General features: G+C 46.6%; 1 protein-coding gene across 1 annotated transcript in view; it reads left to right on the forward strand.

The window, feature by feature from the left end:
* Positions 1-932: 932 nt before the first annotated feature.
* ZDHHC9 (zinc finger DHHC-type palmitoyltransferase 9) overlaps positions 933-22,800 on the forward strand; it is a 35,622-nt gene continuing 13,754 nt past the window's right edge. The window contains exons 1-2 of the mRNA XM_036740277.1: positions 933-1,035; positions 3,060-3,371. Of these exons, the coding sequence (XP_036596172.1) occupies positions 3,205-3,371 (167 nt within the window). The 5' untranslated portion in view covers positions 933-1,035; positions 3,060-3,204. The remainder of the gene's footprint in view (positions 1,036-3,059; positions 3,372-22,800) is intronic.

The raw sequence follows: 22,800 nt of genomic DNA on the forward strand, positions 1-22,800 counted from the left end.
TCGAGGTCATCCAGTCCAATCTTATTTTTGTTAAAGATGGGCAAAGAAACTGGGCAAGTGACTTGGTCAAGGTCACACTGGTGGTAATTGGAAGAGGTGCAATCGATTAGAGGCCTCTGCTTGTAAGTCTGTTGCTCTTTCCACTGCACCACCCTGCTTTTCAACTCCCTCCATTTTTCAGATAAAGAAATTGCAGGATGAGGAGTGACTTGTCTAATATCATACAGCTAGTAGGTAAAAGGGATGGCCATTCAAGTGGGGACCTCTAACTTAAAATCTAGTGCTATTTCCTACAATACTATGGTGCTTCTCAAGGTTGAGGGAGCTTGGCTTGAGAAAGGAATTGAGATGATTTCCTTGTGTTTTGGAAAGTGAAATTCCTGGGTATCATTTTCAAAACAAGGAGGAGGCCTAGGAGTAGGGAGTGGGGAGGGGTAGAGGCCTGATTGGTGGGGGGAGCGGCTGTTCAGTGTTCCATTCACTGCTCGCTAAGGTGCTTCCGCACCGTTGGTGGCCCCAGTCCCACCCTGCCCGTCGCCAGCTGCCCCCCACCGCGTGGGTTCGCTGACAAAGTGGCACTTTACGCCCATTGGCACTAGGACCCGAAGGGCAAACTGGCACTGGGAGGGGGAAGGGGGCGGGGGGAATGAGAAGGGAGGAGGAGGCGCCGTCGAGTGGCATGCCTATTAACTAATAGGAATCCGGGGCAGGGGGGTGGGGGCGTAGGCGCCCGGAGGGGGCCGGCCAATGGCAGGCGGGCAGCCGCTGGAGCTGCCGGCTGACGTGCGGAGCTTTCCATTCCTCCAGCGGTGGACTGCTGCCGCAGCTGGCCGTGGCTCCCGACGGCAAAGGTCCATCCCCCCCCTCCCCCCCGGCCCCCTCCCGGAGGAGGAGGAGGCGGAGGCGGAGGCGGCGGCAGCCCGGGGCTCGGGGCGGGGCGGAGGAGCCACCACCTATCCCCCTGCCTGCCGCCGAGATCGTTCGCTCCCTCCCGGAGGAGAACGCCACCTTTCCCACCGCAGTCCCGGTCGCCAGGTAAGCAGGGGGTCGCGCTTGGCTGTGGCTTCCTCCCGCGGTGCCGAAGCCTCCCGCTTCCTCCCCCCCCCCCCCCCAACCCAGCGGGCTGGCCGGCCGGCCGGCTTGGGGACACCCTGTCCCGGATGCTCGGCAGCGGCTCCGCCGAGCCCGGGACCTGACCCGATGGGGGGCTGTGGCTGTGACTGTGGCCGTGGCCGTGGCGGCACGTGGCGGGGCTTCCCGGAGCGCACGGTTGTGCGTGTGTGTGTATGTGTGTGCGTGTGTGTATGTATGTATATATGTATGTGTGTATGTATGTATGTGTATGCGTGTGCGTGTATGTGTGTGTCCGCGCGCCAGCCGGCTGGCAGGAGGGGCGGGTGGGGGGTCGGAGGGGCGGGTGGGGGGTCGGGGGGCCGGGGGGAACCAGGGGTGGGCTGCGCGGGCTCAATGGTGTGCGCGCGCGCAGTTCGGGGGGCGTCCCCTCCTCGCCTCGCCTCGCCTCTCACTCGAGGGGGCGCTCCGGCGGGTGGGGGTGCGGGGTGCGGGCGGAGGGCGCTCGCGCCCGAGGCTCCTGGGCCTCCGGGCGGCCGGCCACTGCTCGCTGTCCATTTCTTCGGCTTCGGAGCTTTGTTCTGCTCGACGCCACTGGGCAGCCGCTTGCTTCCCCGTAGTGTCCCTGTCCCCTGCCGGGACAGCGTAGCCCGCCTTCTCCTCCCTGCTCCCCTCGCCCCTCGGGCATCGCCCCTTCGACCATGGCCTGGAGCTGTGAGCGCCTGCTGGAGCGGGGCCAGCCCCGCGGCGGCGGCGGCCGCGGAGGCGGCGGCCTCCTGTGGGTTGTTTCTCCTCGGCAGCCCTCCCGCCCGCCGCCCGCCCTCCCTGGCTCCTTCCCTGGCTCCCTCCCTGGCTCCCTCCCTCTCCTCTTCCCAGCATGTGGCGGGGGTGGTGGCGGCTGCGATGCTCTGTACCTCCGAGGAGCGGGCTGGGATGCCGGGGGTGGGCTGGTGGGGAGAGGGTGGTGATGTTAGAGGGGGGAGGTTCGTCTCGGGAGCTCACTTAGGCCCAGGGAATCGAGATGGGCCACTCCCGACTGTCCCACATAGCACCTTGCCCATTTCGTAGCAGCAGCAGCTGCTGCTGCTGCCATCTTTGCTCCTTCCTACCTCCAAGCCCTCCCCCACCCTCTCTCTCCCACCTTAGTTGAGTCAGTGCCCTCTACCTAGAGGTCCTTCTTCTTCAGGAATGTGGTTTCATTCAGATCCTATAAGAACCATTAAGACTCTCTTAGTTTCCGGGACCCAGAGGGAGCTTAGACAGTGTTTGGTTAGGGCAAATCTGGTTTGTGCAAATACATTGTGTATGCATCATGTGGCCGTGTCCAGAAATTCCTATCCATGCCACAGGGTGACTTATCCCCTCAAGTGAGTCATGTTTGTGTAGTAAATAGAAAGAAGGTGAAAGAACAGGATCTTGGTCCCTTGAAGGACAAACTCTAGTATTTTCTCCCAGGCTTTGTACATAGATGGTTCTAAAACAGAGAGGTTGGATGGGGAAAGAGCAAGCACCTGGGAATCGGGGTAACCCAGTGCCTAGTCCTCACTTTACAACCAATTTCTTGTGTGATTGGGCCAAGTCATTTAACCTCTGTAAAATGAAGCTATGATTCTATGATCATCAGTAATTGGGTACAGAGGTAGAAGGTAGAAGAACAACTCATTTTAAGAAAAATTTTACAAAGTGCTTTCACATGTCTTCTCCATTGAGCAATAAACCTGTGGGGTAGGTAGCAGAAGTATCAACATAATGTCCATTTTGAACAGAAAGAGAAACTGATGTTAAGTTTGGGCTCAGGCCCTTGGATTCCAAAGCCAGGGCTCTTTCTACTGGTTCCATGCTGTAAGGCGCTCTTCAAATCAACTGAAACTGTCTCAGCTATCTTTTGGCAGATACAGATTAGGGACAAACCACTCTGCCTCTCCCTCTCCTTGTAAGTACTGCATTGGTATTATCTCATTATGTTTTCATTTTTCACTTTTTCTTAGGGTTGAAAGTCAGATTTTTGATGATGTCTGGCTTGACAGAAGCAGCAGCCACCAGTGCCACCAGAGTTGTGGTTCTGAGCCTGGACTTGACCAAAATCACATTTCTCCTGTGACTGAAGGCAAGCTTAGGAGGTGTATTGCAGCCATGTCTGTGATGGTGGTGAGGAAGAAGGTGACTCGAAAATGGGAGAAGCTCCCAGGCAGGAACACTTTCTGCTGCGATGGACGTGTCATGATGGCCCGGCAGAAGGGAATCTTCTATTTGACTCTCTTCCTCATCCTGGGGACCTGCACACTCTTCTTTGCTTTTGAGTGAGTTCCCCTCAGGGCAGACTTTGCCTAATTGTAACTGGTAGCAGTGCAACGTTGGGGCAGGGGAAGCTCTTCTTTCTGGGGTTTTCATTGTAGGAACCATGGATGATGGTTGGAGTAGCTCTTGGAGCCATGGGGGTGGTGGTGGGGGGGAGGATCTTGTTTTCCACTGCCTTTTTTTGTGAAAAACAAAACAAAACAAAAAAAACCCAACAAACTACCAAGACCCTCTGGTGCCAGCTTCCACAGTACTGCATCTGGGCTCCCCCTAGCATGTAGGTGAAATGTATCATTTGACTTGGGTGACTTCTTTGTTCAGCAACTCATTCCTTTTCCTTTGGTCCCTTTCCCAGATGTCTCTTGTCCTCATGCTGTATCTTCTTCACTCCCACCCCAAGTTCTAGATCTTCTTTCCTGCTTGGTCCTTTCTCTCTGCTCCTCCCCTCCCCACAAAAGAACAACCCCCCCCAAAAAAAAACCCAAACCAAACACCAAATAACCTTTCCCTATCCTGTGTTCCATACCTTTAGGTCCCAGCTTGCTGTCAAGTTAGAAAAGGTGGCAAGTGTAAACTAAAATGCAGTAAGTCATTAATGAATGGCTGACAGTGGGTTAATGTGTTATTGGGGTATTTGCAATGGAATGGAATAAGCATCTATTAAGTGCCTACTGTGTACCAGGCACTATGCTAAGCACTTTACAGATACAGATTTACTTCATTTGATCCTTGGTTGTTACTTTTTTTTTTTACTGTTATTTTTTTTTTGCAGGGGGGAAGGCAGGGCAATTGGAGTTAAGTGACTTACCCAAGGTCACACAGCTAGTAAGTGTGTCAAGTGTCTGAGGTCAGATTTGAACTCGGGTCCTCCTGAATCCAGGACTGGTGCTCTACTCACTGTGCCACCTAGCTGCCCCCTCTTACTTTCATTTTAACATGGATACATCTAGAGCATTATGGATCTGCCTTGCCCTTGGTATGACTGTGCTGAGGCATTTGAGGGCCTCCAAGAACCTTTGGCTGTAGGCATGATACCCTAACCCCAGGATGGGAGCCAGCCATGGCTATACTGGTGTTTTGGGCTCATCTCTGGGATAATTAGAACGAGGGCTGTTCTCTTGGGTTCATTTTCTGGGTCTGCATCTTCCAAGGCTTCTGGTTTCCTCCAGCACCCCCATGGCATTTGCAGGGATACACATTACTGCTCCAGAGCCTGTGGCTTGTTTTTGGTCAGTGATGACCGTTGAGCCTGAGAACAGTTTTGGACGAATCGGCACATTTCTAACTAAACTGGAAGGGTCAAGTCTTTGAGCCCTTTGCTAAAGGTTCTTTTTGGTTACTGCTCCAACTGACTGCATAAGGTGCTTGGGAAAGTAGCCTCTCAGGTGACAAGATTGCAGCCAGTTTGAACTGAGTTTGGTGGCTTGTGTGTGCAGACTTATACACGCTCACATTTTCTCTTCTCTCACTCCCTGTTATTGCTCTTTCTGTCTTTGGTTCTGTTTGCTCTGTCTCTACCTTGATCTCTCTCCATGTTACAGCAGAGCCTGAACTCTTCTGGCTCCTGCTGAATTACCAGCTGTTCTCTCTCTCTCTCTCTCTCTCTCTCTCTCTCTCTGTGTGTGTGTGTGTGTGTGCGCGCGCGCGCGCGCATGTATTTCCTGTATTAAATTTTATGGTTAGAGTCATTTATGGAGCCTGTTTTCAGCCCCTGAATAAGCTGATAGTCCTGGGCCTAATAAGCCTTTGGTTTGATTGGTCAGGTGAACTAATAATCCAGAGCTCCGGCCCATGGTCTCAGTTTCACAGACTTTGGCCTGTGCTGCAGAACAACTCCCTACTTTGGTTCCCAAAGGCCTTTGGGCAGGGCTAAAGCATATAATTAGCAAAGTTATTCTTTGACTGAGACAGGTTGAGCATAGTCCTTTAGTCTGCTGAGATGACATTCTCTCCCCTGCCCCTTATCTCTTGTGATTAGGGCCCAGGTATGAAGATTAGGCTTGTGTATAAACCCTTCTGAGTTCCAGCTGGCTATGTCAATATTTTCTTTTTTGGAGAGGAGATTGGTACCTGAGGGGGAAGGAAGTAAACAGAGCAGCTGAGAAGTAGAATGGGGAAGTTAGGTCTTTAGCAGGCAGAAGCCAAGTCTAGAGACCTCCCTCAGGCTTTTCTATAGGCTAGGAGGGGAGCCGGGAGAGAAACGAGGTCCCTGCTTCTCCCATGTTTCACACACTGGGGCTCATAGGTGTCTTCTGCCCAGCTAATGGCAAGACACCTTCCATGTGTGGTGATAGTAATAGTTCCCATTTCTTAGAGTACTCAGTTCACAAAACTCTTCACAACAGTCCTGTGAGGTAGGCAGAGCAAATATCACTTTTCCCATTTTATGTATTGGAAAACCAAGTCTCAGAAGTGAAATACTGGATTTAAGTTTAGATCTTTTCTCCGTTACTAGCTGTGTGACCTTGAACCTTGGGCAAAATAACTCTAGGCCTCAGTTTCCTCCCTTATAAAATTAGGGCATAGGTGATCTGAGATCCCTTCCAGCTCTTGACTCATCTCCTGTCACAGTGGTAAGGGACTTGAACCCAAGACTTCTCCAAGTCTGCCTCCAGCCTCCTTCTGTAGTACTATGTAATCCTTGATCTCTCTATTTTCTGTGAGTTCCCACACCTCTCCCCCTCCTCCTTCAGATTCTGATGGCCATGGGGTTTCAAGAATAGGCTATTGCTTCGAGCTGGACAGGACACTCACTGCAGGACCCTCGTTTCCTGCCTTCAGGCAGGTGAACATGTCTAAACTATCTACATCAGACAGCTGCCAGTTCTTATCTTCAAATTGTCTAGGAATAGGGACTTGCCATTCTATGCGATATTCCATTTTTAACTCTCTGCGTTATGGAGTCTAAGTTTAACTATAGTCCTCTGCCCTTGGTGGCTTTTGAAGGGAGATTGCAAAAGCTTGAGCGATGCTATCCCAGCTGTGTGTCAGTCCAGATGGACGAGACCACCCCACATGGCCACTTGGCCATAATAGGGGCAGCTTCAAAAGTGGCTACCTTGGTTCTGAATTTTTCTGAGAACAGATCCTGAAATTTCTGGTGGACAGCTTGAATATGCCCTCTGTTTTCTTTGCCTCAAGAATTTTGGGGTGTGTGGAAGAGAGTCTACAGTCTTTTAAATTTAAAGGTGAAAAACTTAGTAGTGTTTAAAAGAAGGGAATTTCCAAATCTGTTTTGGGGATGAGCTGTTTGTAAAACCTGTGTATATGTGTGTACAATTTTAGCTTTGAATACACAAGAACCTTTCTTGTTTGTCTCTGCTCAGACTAGATTTGCTGTTTGTAAAGAGCACATGACCACCAACCTAGATCACAGAATCTGAGTTGGAAGGAACTTTGCTAGCCTAACATCTGAACAAGAATATCTCCTATAACATCTTTAACAAGTAATTCAGTCTTCACGGAAAAACCCCAATAAGGGAGAATTCACCACTTCTTGAGACAGCCCTGTCATTTTTCAATAACACTAGTGGGTACGGAGTTTTTCTTTACGTGGAACCAAAATCTGCTTCTTTGCAATATCTTCTCATTGCTCCTGGTTCTGCGTTTTGGGCTGAATGGAACAAGGCTAACAACCCCTTCCAGGGTTCAGGTCAGGAGTCTAGAGACAGTGACCGGTTGCCTGTGAACCATCCAGGTACTGAATAATTTACTGAATCATTACATTTAGGTACATTCAACCTTGAAGGATTTAGAGCTGGCCTTACAGATTTTCTGGTCCAGCTCTTCTTTCAGAGAGGTGGAAATGGGCCCATAGAGGGAGGGGGACTCTTTCATTCAAGGTCACTTAATGAGTCCAAATTTAGTGTTCTTCTTAATACTCTTCTCTAAGGGAATCATATAGAATGTTAGAGCTGGAAGGGCCTTAGATCCAACCCCTTTATTTTCCAGAAGAGGAAACTGAGGCCTAGATAGGGGAAGTGACTTGGCCAAGATCACACTGTTGGCATAACTGAGAATAGAACTTGAGCCTCCTGATGCCAATAATCTGCTGTTTCTACTACATGAATATCAAGTTCCTGGGAAAAGAACTGACATCTGGGACAGTTTTCCTATTGGCTTTTAGATTAGACAATTGGGGGGGAGGAACTCCACAAACTTATTAAGAAGCATTAATAACCACATGTACTTCTCCCTGAAAGAGAAGCATTTCCACTGCTTTTAGCCATGGCTCTGCCCACATGGTGGCAGATCTACATGGCAGCTGACATCCGGTATTGCCTCAATGAAGCACTCTGAATATAGATGTCAGGGTGGCATCTTTGAGTACCTCTACCAGTGATGCTGAGGAAGTTGGTGAATTTGTAGTCTTAGAAGGCTCCCAGTTCAGTGCTGGTTTGTGCCCCACCGATTGAGGCAGTGAGACACTCCCTTCTTTGTCTAAATCCTCATCCAGCTCCAATCCCACTGCCTCACCCAACTGTTCAGGAACTATCCAGCCTATGATGAGAACACCTTCCTCTGAGCTCATCTACCTTAACAGTCTGGACCACTCAGACTGCTCTGGTACCTATTTCGTTAAATTTTTCAGATCTTGTGTCTGCTACTACATGGTAATCTCTTCCAGGCCAGAGATTAGAATACATTGCTGTGGCTTCCCCAGTGCCCAGATGCACAGCTCGGTGCATGGTAGAGACTTTGGACTTTGCTGATTAGTGGGGAGAGCGTTGCGCTTGAATCAGAGAACCTGTGTTCAAGTCCTGGCTTCATCCTGGTGCTGGGTTGCCTTGGATGAGATACTTTACTTTTCCAAGTTCTAGTTCCTGTTTGTAAAATGGGCTTCATATTACTCACATGACCTGCAGGACTGTTGCAAATCAGATAGCATATGTGATAATGCTTTGCAAATCTTATAGCACAATATGAATCAGCTGCTTTATTATCCTTCTACTCAAGTCATTGTCCATGGCCGTGAGATAACCCTAGGTTCTTGTAGGTTCTGCCAATGGAGCACAAACTCTGGTGGGCCCTACCAAGCTGGAGCAGTTTGGAGCAGCAGCCCAGAGCCTAGGCATACAGAGGGTATGCCTGCTTGTCTCAATCACTGGAGCCTCAGCCCCTCCCTCTGGAAATTCATCGAGGCCATCTTTTAAAGTGAAGGGGGTCTGTCATCTGTAATGGTAAATGTGAAGTCTCCTACCAAGGAAATCTGGGTCCCTTGAAGTATTTCTTCTTCCTTCTTCCATGTCTTCCTCTTCTTCCTTCTCTCCCCCCCCATGAGAAGGCAAGTAATATATCAAGTATACATGCTCATGCAAAACATTTCCATATTAGCCATATTTCAAAAAAGCAAGAAAAATAAAGTGAGAATTATACTTTAGCTTGCACTCAGAGTTCATCAGTTCTCTCTTGGGAAGTGGATAGTATTTTTTCATCATGAGTCCTTTGGAATTGTCTTAGATTATCATCTTGATCAGAGTAGCCAAGTCTTTCACAGTTGATCATCATTACATCATTGCCATTCCTGTGTACAATGATCTCCTGATCCTTCTGTTTCACTTTGCATCAATTCATATAGGTCTTGCCATGTTTTTCTGAAGCCACCCTTCTTGTTGCAATAGTACTCCATCACAATCTTAGGTCACAACTTGTTCAGCCATTCCCCAGTTGATGAGCATCCCCTAGATTTTCAGTTCTTTGCTACCACAAAAAGAGCAGCTATAAATATTTTTGTACACATAGGTCCTTTTCCTTTTCCTTTGATCTCCATGGGATACAGACCTAGTAGTGGTATTGCTGGGTCAAAGAGCATGCACAGTTTTATAGCCCTTTGGGCCTAGTTCCAAATTGTTCTCAAATGGTTAGACCAGTTCACTACTCCACCAACAGTTCATTAGGGTCTCTATTTTTCCTTCCTCCCATTTACCATTTGTCATTTTTGATAGCTGTGAGGTGAGTTGTTTTAACTCACCTTTCTCTAGTCAATAGTGATTTAGAGCATTTTTTTCATGACTATAGCTGTGATTTTTTTGCTGAAAACTGCCTGATAAAGTTCTTAGGAGTTACATGTATCATCTTCCCGTATAGAAATGTAGACAGTTTAACTTTGAGACCCTTATGATTACTCTTTCATCATTTACCTTTTTATGCTTCTCTTGAGTCTTCTGTTTGTCAGATTTTCTATTCAGGCTCTAGTCTTTTCATCAGAAATACTTGAAAATCCTCTGTTTCATTAAATATCCATTTTTTTTCTCCTGAAAGATTATACTCATTTTTGCTAGGCAGGTTATTCTTAGTTGTAATCATAGCTCCTTTGCCTTCCAGGAATATCATATTCCAAGCCTTCTGCTTCTTTAATGTGGAAGCTGTTAAATCTTGTGTGATCCTGACTGGCTCTGCAATCCTTGAATTGTTTCTGACTGCTCGAAGTATTTTCTCTTTGACCTGGGAGTTCAGGAATTTGGCTTATAATATCCTTGGGAGTTTTCATTTTGGAATTTCTTTCAGGAGGTGATCAGTGGATTCTTTCTGGATCTAAGGTATTGAGGCAGTTTTCCTTTATAATTTGGTAACTATGATGTCCAGTCTCTTTCTTTGATCATGGTTTTCAGGTATTCCAATAATTCTTAAATTATCTCTCCTTGATCTATTTTCCAGGTCAGTTGTTTTTCCAATAAGATATTTCACATTTTCTCCTATTTTCATTCTTCTGACTTTGTTTTACTGTTTCTTGATGTCTCATGGAGTCACTAGCTTTTACTTGCCCAATTCTAATTTTTAAGGAATTATTTTCTTCAGTGAGCTTTTGTACCTCTTTGTCCATTTTGTTGATTTTGTTTTCAGGAGTTCTTTTATTCAGTGAATTATTGTACTTCTTTTGCCATTAGGCCAATTCTGCTTTTTAAGGTATTATTTTCTTCAGTATTTTTTGTGCCTCTTTTACCAAGTTAATTCTCTTTTCATAATTTTCTTGCATCACTTTCATTTCTTTTCTCAAATTTTCCTCTACTATTCTTATCCCTTTAAGTCTTCCAGGAATTCTTTTTGGGTTTGGGTCCAATTAGCATTTTTGAGGATTTATTTGTAGCTTTTTTCACATTGTTGTCTTCTTCTGACTTGGTCTTGGTCTTCCCTGCCCACTGTAGTTGCTTTTTATGGTCAAATTCTTTTTTTGTTGCTTGCTCATTTTTCCAGCTGATTGCTTGACTTTAAACTAGTAGTTTAAGTTAAGTTGGGCTCTGCTCTCCTGGGGGTAGGAAGGCACTGTGTCAAGCTTCAGCGTTTTTTGTGCTGCTGGTTTCAGAGCTAGTTCTGGGGGTTCTGCAAGTTTTTGGTAGAGCTTCCAAGGTGGTGTGAATCCTGGGAGAGGTGTGGTTACTGCTTTCCTGGTCTGAGTTCTGGTCTTTACCCAGGAAGATCTCCCTGGTTCCCTGCAGCCACAAACTCTAGTGCTCCTCTTTTGCCTTGGAACTGTGACCAGGGCCACTGAAATCTTGTGATGACTCCCAGCACTCCTCTGCTCTGGAACTGTGAGCCAAAGCTGTGTGTGGGCAGTAGAGTTGCCAATCAGTGTCTGCTGTACCCAGTGCCATCAGAGGGGTCCCTTGCGATCTCCTTCTGACCAGTTGTCTGACCACCTTACTGTCTCTGGGTCTAGAGCTCCTGAAGCTGCTGCTCCTGTGGCCACTGTTGCTGCTGCTGCATGTGTAGGCTCTGGATAGGCCTCCACCCTGGTGACAAACTTCTCCTGCTGACCTCCTAAGTTTTCTTAGGCTGGAAAAATATCTCCCCCTGACCTTTTGTTGCCTCTGCTGCTCCAAAATTTGACTTGAAGTGTTATTTTAAAGCTGTTTGGAGGGGAATGTTGAGAGAGTTCAGCTGGGTTGCCTCTAATCTGCCATGTTGGCTCCACCTCCTCATCTATTCCTCTAGGCAGTGTGGTCTAGTGGAGAGAGAGCTGAACTTTGGAGCCTCGAAGTCCTAGATTTAAGTTCTGCCACTGACATGTGCTGGTTGCATGACCCAGGACAAATCTCTTAACTCCTTAGTACTGTATCCAGTGCTTCTTAAACTTTGTTTAAACTGAAAGGGTCCCAGGTGGAAAATGTTTAAGAAACCTTGGCCTAGGCAGCTCTGTAAGACCTCCAGTTGCAGAGGAGGTGCCAACTTGCATTGGTGGAGAGGAGGTTTCCTGATTCGTGAGTTCCCTTTGTCCATAAAATCCCAGGTCCTGTCCCTGTCCCCTATCTTTTATTTTTACTATGGGACTTTAAGGAGATTTGGACTCCTGTAGCTAATGTAGTATGAAATGCTGGGCTGACTGAGAGCTGACACACTGCAGGTGCCCAAAGCAAGGGAGTTAGAACTAACTTTGCACAAAGGCTATCATGACATCCTAGATGTCCCAGTCAGGAGACCTATCTGAAAATATTTTTATTAGTGAGGGGTAACCCTTAGGGCTAGCAGGCAGCTTTCACCCCCATGGGCACTGCTAGTTCTCCCTCATAGGACTGATTTGATGAGGATGGCAGTGAATGGCCCACCTTATCACTCCTTGGGCTGATCCTGATGAATGACAGATGGACAGATGCTTATTCAACCTAGTCTGAGGAGATACAAGGCAAGACAGACAAAACTAAACTCTGCCATATTTCATGGGTTTGTGCTTTTTTCTATGTGAGAATTACCTCCCCTGCCTCAGACCAGAACTCTTCTTTCTCCATCTGAATTTCTGGGGCCCAAACTGTCCATCAGTGGCAGTCCAGCTGGCCCTCTGGGGATGAGCCTCTCTCTCTGCACCTGGCTAGGCCCATTCTTGGGCAACTTTGCCAGTGTGGACCTGAAGCCTTTCTAGCTTGGGAGGAGCACTCAGAGCTTGTGCTTTATTAGCACCAGCTCACAGTAAGGGAGTGGAGGAGAATACATCAGTGGAGGGGACCTTGACATAGCAGAACCAACAATAAGAAAGGTCTGAGTCCCTGAAGGCCACTTGGCCTCACTAAGTGGTGACGTGAAAGAGGAGTAAATGGCTTTAGTCTCATCATAAACAAAGGCAGTGATAAAATAAGTTCCTACAAGATCCCAGACCTGTGGTCCGTTTTGGGCTTCAGCCAGCCTGGGATTCTGTCTAGTAGAGCTATACTAAAGGTCGCCTGAAGTCTCATGCAAAGCTCACACTAGGACTAACTGCCCTCTCCCCCAATGTTCTGTAGCCTGTTACGGAGCTGTCATCTGGGTTTTTAAAGTATTTTTAGCTTGTGCTACCTTAGGGGCAGGCTCATCAACCTCTACTTCCCACTCTGCCCTGTGTGAAATGCACTTTACGTCATTTTGAGGCTGAGATCCTACAAAGATGAGTAAGATGTTGCCTCTGTTCCTGAAAATAAGGAAGACCTTTCTTACAGTTAAGCTGTACAACAGCTAAGTGAGCTGCCTTGCGAAGGTCTGAGTTCCATCTCCTTGGAACTGCACCTCCAGTGTATAACTTTATTACTTTGCACATAGTAGGTACTTAAGAGATGCTTGTTTGCTTGGATTGGAAGTATCCGAGCAATGGATTTCAGGGATGCTTTAGAAGATATTCCTGAATTGGATGGGAGGAGCAGGTGCCTTCTAAGGTTCTTTACAGCCTTTCTGTGGGCAGAGAGATTTTTGTCTAAGCCTGTCACAAAGAACAGAGAAGCGCCCCTCCCCCTTCCCTTACTGCTAAGATGTTTAAGCAATGGAGGGTAGAAGCTGCTTGCATTTCTCATGTGAGGTATTGAGATGATAGCCCAGGGATTTCAAAGATGCTGATGTTCATAAGTGTCCTCAAGAGCGAAGGAAGCCTCTCATGCCTCTCTGTCCTTGGCAAGGGCCCAGTCAAAGCATTTGGGGCAGAGGGCTTGCTTGACTTAGTCAATAGAGTGTTCCCGGAATCTAGAACGTGGCTTTAGGCTACAGTGTGGAACGCCAAGTATGAACTCAGCTTTTTGGTAGATCCAGATGTGCAGGAAGTGACTTAAAAACCTCCACATGCACTGTATTCGTGGGCCTTATGAAAGACTGGTCAGCAAGTACTTGAAACAATCTGAAGTAGTATAGAATCAACTACCAGGTTGTGTAATTTAGACAGAAGTAGAGGACTTTGGATATTACCAGTCAAAAGGTCTGATATGCACTATAGGGAAAAACTCTTAGAAACTTGTTTTTCCCCCATAGTTTTATTTAAAGGGATTTTCTTTAAAACTATAGTTTAGCTTGGGTGGGAACAATATATATAAATGGAAAAAAATAAAGGTCATAGAAGGGAGAGGTAATGGTGGGTCAGAGAATACAGAATCTCAGAGCTCCTAACTGAACAGTAATCTCTTCTACAGCATCATCAATAAACGGGTATCCAACTTCCATTTAAAGATTTGTCAGTGATGGGGGAGTTTGTGATGTCCTCAGGTAGCCTATTCACCTTTGGTGAGGGAGAAAACTGCCCATATAAATCTGGCAAAGCCATGGGGAAAGAAAGAGCCAGATTGGTAAAGATCCTTCAGGTTTCTCAGCACTTCCATCCTTCCTTCTGAGAGTTGTTGTTGACCTTTCAGTGCTGAGGACAGGTCACTTGCAGATTTCCCACAGGGGCAGTGGCCCAGTGGGAAGGAATACTGGACTAGGGATTCATTAGGAGGTCTGTTTTGATCTAAGCTCCGGTACTAGCTCCTGCACCAATCTGGGGCTGAATTTTCTCGAATCTGTAAAATGAAGCCAAATAGTGCCTGTATCACAGACCTCATACAGGTGTTCTGAGGAAAGGGCTTTGTGCTTAAACCTTCAGGGGCTGCAGAAATGAGAGAGCTTGCTGTTAGTAATACAGCTGGAGGGCACCAGCTGAGAAATACCCAATTCCAATGTTGGCACGCCATGGATGATGTAGAAAATCAGTGCACTGAGGCAGGCGTTCTATGGCAAAACAAAAGGGAATTGACTCCAGGCAGAGGGGGCCATGGGGCTACATGGGAGCATGGTGATGGACCCAAAGCTGTTGGGGGGCAGGGTCACTGTGTGTGCTAGCATGAAAAGAGATTGAGAAAACCTTTCCCTATCCCCCTGGTTTTTGGTACTTTTCCCTTCTGCTGAAAGATAGCATGGCCTAGTCAGTCAACAAGCATTTAAGCACCTCTACGTGCCAGACACTCTGCTAAACATTGGGAAGAAGGGCAGAAGATAGTTCCTGCTCTCACAGAGTTCAGTTTAATGGAGGGGGGGCAAGGTGTGTGACAACATGTAAACAACCAAGTACAAACAAAAAATAAACAGAATGGGGCAGCTAGGTGGTACAGTGGATAAAGCGCTGGCCTTGGAGTCAGGAGGACCTGAGTTCAAATCCAGCCTCAGACACTTGACACTTATTAGCTGTGGGACCTTGGGCAAGTCACTTAACCCCAATTGCCTCACCAAAGAAAAGAAAAGAAAAAGAAATAAACAGAATAACTTGGAGATAATCAACAGAAGGAAGGCACAAACATTAAAGGCCTGTAGCAGAAGATAGGATTTTAGCCAGGATTTGAAGGAAGCCATTGATGTTAGGAGGTACAGATGAGAAAGGAGTGAATTCAGGCACCAGGGGCAGGCAGTGAACATGCATGGAATCAGGAGAACAGTTTGTCTGAGGGACAGCCAGAAGGTCAGTGTCAGTGTCACTGGGTCCCAGAGTGCTTGAGGGGGAGTAAGTCTAAGAAGACGAAAGGTAGGGGGCCAGGTGAGGATGGTCTTTGGATGCCAGAGTATTTTATAATTGATCCTGGAAGTGATAGGGGGCCATTGGAGTTTATTGAATGGGAGTGATAATGGTCAAATCTATGCTTTAGGGAGATGACTTTGATAGCTGAGTGGAGGATGGATTGGAGTGGGACACTTGAGGCAGATAGACCACCTAGTAGGCTGTTGCAATAGCTCAAGCCTGAGGTGATAGGGTCTGCACCAGGGTGGTAGCAGAGAGAAAAGGGGCATATGAGATGTTACAGAGGTAAAATCGACAGACCTTGCCAACAGATTGGCTAATGGAGGGTGAGCAAGTGAGGAGTTGGGGATGACCTCTGTGTTGTGAGTCTGAGTGACTAGGAGGCTGGTTGTACTCTTGACAGTAATGGGGACATTAGGAAGAGGGGGCAGTTTGGGGGGAAAGGTCAGTTTTGGACATGTTGAGTTAAGAAGTGTAGAGGTTATCTAGTTTGAGATGTCCAGTAGGCAAATGGAGATCTGGAGGTTAGGGGAGAGGTTCAGGCTGGTTAAGTAAATAATCAGAATGGAGGTGATAAAATGAGTCCATGAGAGCTGATGGATCACCAAGCGAAACACTATAGAGGGAGAAGAGAAGAGGTCCCAAGTTGGAACCCTAGGAGACACCCCCAAGGCTATTGGACGTGACCTGAATAAAGATCCAGCAAGGAGACTTGAGGAGAGGTCAGATAGGAAGAAGAGCAGTGTCACATGATCGGCTGGGTCAGAAGCTGCAGAGAGGTCAAGAAGGATGGGAAGGCCATTAGGTTTGGCATTTGAGAGATGATTAGTAACTCTGGAGAGAGTAGTCTTAGTTGAATAATGAAGTTGAAAGGTAGAATGGATAGAGAGCTAGCCTTGGAGCCCAAAAGTCCTGCTTCTGACCCCTACTGGTCTTGTGACTTCTTGGTGCTCTTGGCCAGGGATTCAAGCTCAAGTAGAAATGGAGGCCGCTCAAGCATACATAGGATACCTGCAGGCCACTGACTGACTTAATTTTCAAATGTAACATTGTTTATGTTTGATTGTATTTTTATTTATTTCATTAAATACTTCCCAATTACATTTTAATCTGGTTCCTGAGCATTCATGTTTGACACTTCTGCTCTGGGCAATTGTCTAAGACTATAAATTGAAAAGAAGGTGCTGCCCTGCACTGGTCCAGGGAGTTTCTTCATCAGAGAGTTGGCCATATCAATGACACCATAGTCTGGCCTCTCTCCCAAAGAGCTCCTATTTACTTGTCTCTGCAAATGTGCTCCTCAGTAACATGTAAGCGCCTCTCCTCTGCCAGTTTGTCTTTGTGCCCCTGTTAGCCAGCGTAGTTGTACACGTTGGGACTTTAATATTTGAATGGAGCTGAAATGAGGAGTTGCACCCCAGCTCTGCTGATTCTGAGCTAGGTGATCTTGAATTAATCCCTTCCAGGGAATGCTGGAGTGCCTTAAACTGTTCAAAGCCCGTTGTTAAATGGTCAGGGTGAGCATTCACTTCCTCCTTGGAAATCAGCAGCTACAAATCAGACTTTGAATTACTGTTTTGTTATCCACACGTGGCCTCAAGGCTGCAGGTTCCCCACCTCCGGATTGTAGACTTGAGAAAGTGATGCAGAAAATTATAATAATATATGCTAAACTTGTCAGAGGCACATCCCTCCCACCCACTCAGTGAGCCGGTTGTTAAGTATTGACTAGCCTCATTGTCCCTTCCCCTCTGTGGGCCTCAGTTTCCACTTACAGAGCCAATAATACTTGAATTACCCAGAGGTATTGAGGGGAAAATAGTTTAAGTATAGAGAAATGGGAACTATTGTTATGATTAAAACATGGATGACTTCTCCAGAATAGGTTTTTCAGTTCAGTTTAACAAATGTTAAATACCTGTTTGCAGAGCAATGTGCAAAGTTGAGATAGAAAGTTTAGCTTGAACCCCAGTCCCCTCCCTTCAGGGAGTTTACAGTCTAGTGGGTGGATAAGTCACATTTTTGTGATTTATGAAGTAATGAGGAAGACTAAGCATGTAAAATGATACAAAGTGGCATGAGTTGGGTTTCTAAATTTTGAAAGGTTTTGTGTGTGTGTGTACATGTGTGTAAGTGTATGCCCACACATGGTGCGGGGAGTCATCCCTCTCACCGTACACAGTATGAGCAAAATTTTGAGGGGACTGAGTAATCTAGCAATCTAGGTGGAGTGCCCAGAAGGAAATGGTCTGAGCTCTGAATGGCATGAAATTGTGGAGGGCTTTGCCTGCCAAACACCTGCTCAGAACATTGCCGTGGCATGAATTTGAGCCAGTGTGACCAGCTCTGTGGACAAGACCTAAACCAGTCTGTTCAGGGAGGAAGGGTTAGCTTAGAGTCTAGTGTGCTTCTTTTTTGCAGAGGAGGAAATTTCTATCAGAGCAGGGAAATGCCTTGTTCAGTGTGACACAGAGCTAGGGATTAGAGACTTGAACTTGGATCTTCTGATTTCAGATTCAGTGCTCTTTGCTTTGTGTGGCCTTTTTTTTAAGTGTCTTAGTCACTTCAGGAGGTCATGACCAATGCCTTTGACCAGTTGCGTAGGAATGTGGTAGTCTGGATTCCTATTCATCTATGGACTGGACTCTGAGGTTCCCTTCTAGCTCAGAGGTTCTGTGATTCCCTGACAGAAAATCTTCATCTTAACTAGGGCTGAAAAGCCTTTTGGCTGCCCCCCCCATCACATCTGTCCTCCTCAACCACACCCACTCATCAGCAACAGCTGCACAGCCAGTGGCCTCATCCCTGAACACAGACCAAGACAATGGGCCTGTTGTGTGGCTGCTGCTACATGGAATGGGGTGTTTTAGCAGGTGCGGGTGAAGGCCTGAGCTGAAAGTGGGGTGAACTCCCATTTCTTGCTGCCTCAGCACAAGCCAAACCCAAGCTAGCCTTTTGTCTGCTCTATGGGCAGGTGTTGGAATTGGGTTTATTTGAGCTCTGCTCCTCCTAGGCATAGGGGTAGCATCTGTTTCCGTTTTGTTCCTTTGTTGGCCTGTTCTGCTTTCTCTTTCTTTTCCTTTTTAATTGAAGGATAGGCTCCCTCCAGTGGCTAATCACATAGCTCTTAATTCCCAAGGGCCACTGTGTGGAGACCTTGAGCCCAGAGGTTGGAATCCTGGAAAGGCTGGGCATTTCTTCGGTGTTACCCTTCTTGCTTGTATCTGTAGCCCTTCTGACTTTTCTGGAGCAGAAGGAAGTTATGCCAAAATATTTTTATTTTCATTTATACATCATTTGGTTCAGTGATGGACCAAAAGAGGTACTCCCCTTCTCCAGAACTAAGGGACTTGCCCGCACAGCTTCGCTTATTGGGTAGAATCTGTACCTGGTAACTACGGCCTGAAGGAAGACCTGGCACAAGTGGCAGTGTAAGGCAGACTGGGAGGGCCTAGAGCAGCATGGGTGCCAGGGTCAGGGTGAGAGATCTGGGAACAGGAGGAGGAAACTTGGCAGGAGGGGGCACAATCTCGTCCTCCAGTGTCTTCTCCTGGTTCATCCTCCCCTCCCCCTGCTGCTCTATCTCCTCCTCGGGAGACCTGGATTTGAATCTTGATTTAGCCACTTACCTTCATGACTCTGGGCAAATTACCCTCTCTGAGCCACAGTTGATTGCTCTAAAATGCAGGCATTGAACTAACTGATCTCTAAGGGCCCTTTGAGCCTCTGTGACTAGAGGAGCACTCTAGCTTTTTTTAATTGATAAATTTGGTTTTAACATGGCAGTGGAACTTAAACCTCTAAATATACTCTTGAAAAACAATCAAGCCAAACACAGTGTTCTAAATGATGCTTTTGTCACTGACCATTTGTCTAAAGGAAGGAAAGCTCTGAGGTTTTAGCTAGTCAGTACCAATGTTGTCTAGTGTCATTATTCTGAGGTTTGTTTGTTTTTCATATCGTCTTCATTTCTAGGTTCTAGTCATCATATGCACTTTTGGCTTTGCTTCCTTCCCTCTCTGGCACTTCTTCATTGTCATCATTCTTTGTGTCCCAGTAATGATTGCGTTACACTCCTGTACCACTTTGTTCAGCCACTTACTCATCGATTGGCACGTACTTTGTTTCTAGTTTTTTACTATGACAAACAGTGTTGCTATGCATGCTTTTCTATGGCTAGATCTTTTGTTCATGATCTCCTTGGGGTATCCGCCCAAAAGTGGGATCACTGGGTGAAGGGATGTGTACAATTTTATGCATTCATTTGCCACTTTTCTCCTGTAATTCTGAAGTGTTGTCTAAGACAGTTGGACTAATTAACAGCTTGATCAGAAGGAAATGAGCATAGCTGTCTTCCCAAAGTTCCTTCAACATTGCTAATTTGCTGGGTATGATGTGATACCTCAGCCTTGTTTAATGTGCATTTCTCTAGTAGTGATCTTGAGCAATTTTTCAGCTAGCTGTTGATCATTCTTCTTTTGATAGATGATGGGGCTTCTTTGGGGATGGCGGCGGTGGCAAAGCTTGTTTGTGAAACTGGTTAACACATTTCCTCATTCCTTTGAGTATCTGATGATCAAGAGGTGGTCACAGAAGAAAAATCAGCTTCTCCTTTTCTGCCCTTGTGGGAGGTAGCCCCAGTGAAGGGAACAGTGGAGAATCTTCAGATCAGTTATAGTAACTCATGGAGCGCTGTACGGTTCAAAAGTGTTTTAGATATATTCTCTCACAACAGGCCTGTGAAGATGAGGGGGGTGCTAGTATTATCCCTATCTTACAGAGTGGGAAATTAAGGGGCAAAGGGAGGGGTCAGTCGGAGGGCAGAGCTGGAACTCTATCTCAGTGGAGTCTCAATAGCCGCCTTATAGGCTTGGCAAGAATTATTTTTACAGGAAACCAAGGGTTGGAAAGGTTGAAGGAAAATGTGTTAACTGGGCTGTAAACCCAAACCCTCAATTTACTTTTTCAGTTGGGGTTTTTTGAGGCGATTGGGGTTAAGTGACTTGCCCAGGGTCATACAGCTAGTAAGTGTCTTAGGCCAGATTTGAACTCAGATTCTCCTAACTCTACTGCTAGTGCTCTATCCACTTATGCCACCTAGGTGCCCTCTTCAGTTTACTCTTGTTTTTATTTTTTTGTACTCATCTTTTAGGAGAAAGAGACAAAGATGAGAAAAGTAGTCTGGAATGAGCCTGGTATGTGGAAAGAGCTCTGGATATAGTCACAAAGACACATGTAGTTAGCAATGTTGTAGGGGGAATCAGAGAAGGTGGCATTTGAGTTGGGCTTTGGAAGGGATGGGTGACCATGAGTAGGGAAAGGAAGACATTCCAAGAAAGAGCCTGAGCAGAGGTAGAGAAAGGAGGAGAACACAGTGTGCTTTGCGGGGTGGGTAGAGGCTGCTTTGGTTCGGCCAGAGTACTAGGAGCTGATGTTGGGAAGGGCCTTAATGCCAGGCAGGGGATGCACTCCACAGACAATAAGGAAACGCCATATAACCTGCCCGTCTACACTCCTGCTTTTTTATGTAGAGAATACGTAACATAAAGCAATCTTTTGTTGATGACTCCTGGTCATCATCCTGAGCACCAACGACTATCATACTTGGCTAGAGCACAGTGTTGCTCTGGGAGGCTCTGGAGGTATGTAGAGCTTAACTTGCCCCTGGGTTGCACAGTCTCAGCTTGCTGGGCTATAACTGGCATTTTTCTCTGCTTTGTCAGGGTGATCTCTGTCCCCTGATGTTACTACTTTTGAAAAATTGAAAAATTACCTTCCCCCCCCCATTGAATCTTCCCTTGTAACAAAGAAAAGCAGTTCAAACAAACCCAACCAACCATGTCTGACAGCACATGCACACAACAACTAAGTCTGACAGTGTGTGCACGGCTCTGAATCCTGAGAGGAGGGACAGTCATTTCGTTATCTCTTGGAGGGGGGATTCTGGTACATGTTTTGCTTAAACTGGCTGGCCTCCCAGTTCTGAGATTCTCCAGTGTCAGTGTGAGCAGAGAGGGAGGGACAGATGACAGGGAGACGGCAAAGGTACAACGGACAGTGCCTGGCTTCTTTTGGGCATGGAGGGTGATGGCAAGGGTAGAGCTGAAGATCAACTTCCTAGTGACTTGCTTAGGCCAACGCTGTAGAGGGGAGTGCAGTGGGCGGTGCTCAGGGCACAGCTCATATATAGGAGGAGGAGAGATGCTGTCCTGAGCAGCAGGGCAGGGAAGGAATCAGAGAAGCATGCTGAGTAGTGGGAGATTCAGATCCAGGCTCCAAGTTTTGTGGATCACTTACAGAATGCATTGGGCCACCAGGAGGCTTATGGAGAAATGAATGTGAGGTTTTCTCTTCCTGGGGTTTTTTCTCCATCTTTCACCTTGTTCCTTGCCTTTTGGGACCTTCCTCTTACTCTTTCTGCATGTTTTGCTTTAAGAGCTATAGAATGAGAGGCTTATATCTGGAAGGAACCTTGAGGTCCTCAGTTCAATCACTTCATTTTACAGATAAGAAAGCCTGGGACTCAGAAAGTTGCCCAGGATCCCGCAGGTTAGGAACTAGCAGAGATGGGATCTAAAGCCCGGCCTTGGGACTCTGAATCCAAGAAAGCCTCTTTTATGGTATTGCTTTTCAGTCAACATTTTTTTTTAATTTCAGAATTTTATTTTATAGAGATACACATATAAATATTGTTTTTATATCACCTTGATTTATAAATACCTCCCTTCCCCCCCCACCTTGTAACACAGACTTAAAAAAAGGAAGAGGAAATAAAGCAATTGGACAAAATCAACCTTCACATTGATTTAAAAAAAAACCATTTATTAAGCAGCTCACCTGTGTAGAGTGCTAGGCACTTGGGAAGAGAACAAAGCTCCAGTAACCCTGGTGGAGCCTTGAGGAGCTCAGTGACATTAGGGATAAGATTAGCAGCAGCATTGGGTTGGTTTTAGAGGAACCTACTTAGTGGGTTAGATCCATCTGCCATTTTGTAGCAGTGGGACCCTGGGCCAGTCATTCACTTTCTCTGGACATCAGTGCCTTTGTCTGTAATATGAAGACAATCCTTTAGAGCACCTAGTACATGGGGGGGGGGGTGGGGTTGGGAGAGTTTCTGGGAAATCCATACTGCTGTTATTAGTAGCAGTGAAGCCAAGTGTTTGAAGAGCTGGCCTCAGACCCATATGGGCAAGTCACTTCCACATTCAGCGCCCTGAAACTTCCCTCAATGAAATCCCAGGGCTGGCCTAAGATTGATAATAGTGATGATGATGACAATGATGAATATGAAGACCTAGAAGGGAGTCCTTGCCTTGGGGCTTGAACTTAGGAGGACAGGGCTAAATTCAGTGAACCAAATAACTTGTTCAAAGTCACAAAAGTAAGTAGCAGAACCAGAATTTGAATCCAGGGCTTTTGACTCTAGATTTAGTCCTCTTTCCATTGTACCATGGGCCTCCTTCTCAGATTGCCTTCTTGGGACTGTGGCACTAGCTTTTACATAGTTTCCTTCTCCCACTGTTTTTCTTACTAACTTCCAGTTGCTTCAGAAACTCCTGGCTCCTCGTACTAAACTGGCTCTGTGTGTGTGTGTGTGTGTGTGTGTGTGTGTATTAGCTATTTTCTTCAGCCCTGGCTTCTTCTTGTATTAGGCCAGCTTATATTGATTTTTGTGTTTGTCACGCACCATCAATTTTCCACTAGCTGGGGCTAATTCC

Source organism: Trichosurus vulpecula, chromosome X (assembly GCF_011100635.1).
Source record: "Trichosurus vulpecula isolate mTriVul1 chromosome X, mTriVul1.pri, whole genome shotgun sequence".
In the NCBI taxonomy this organism is placed as follows: Eukaryota; Metazoa; Chordata; class Mammalia; order Diprotodontia; family Phalangeridae; genus Trichosurus; species Trichosurus vulpecula.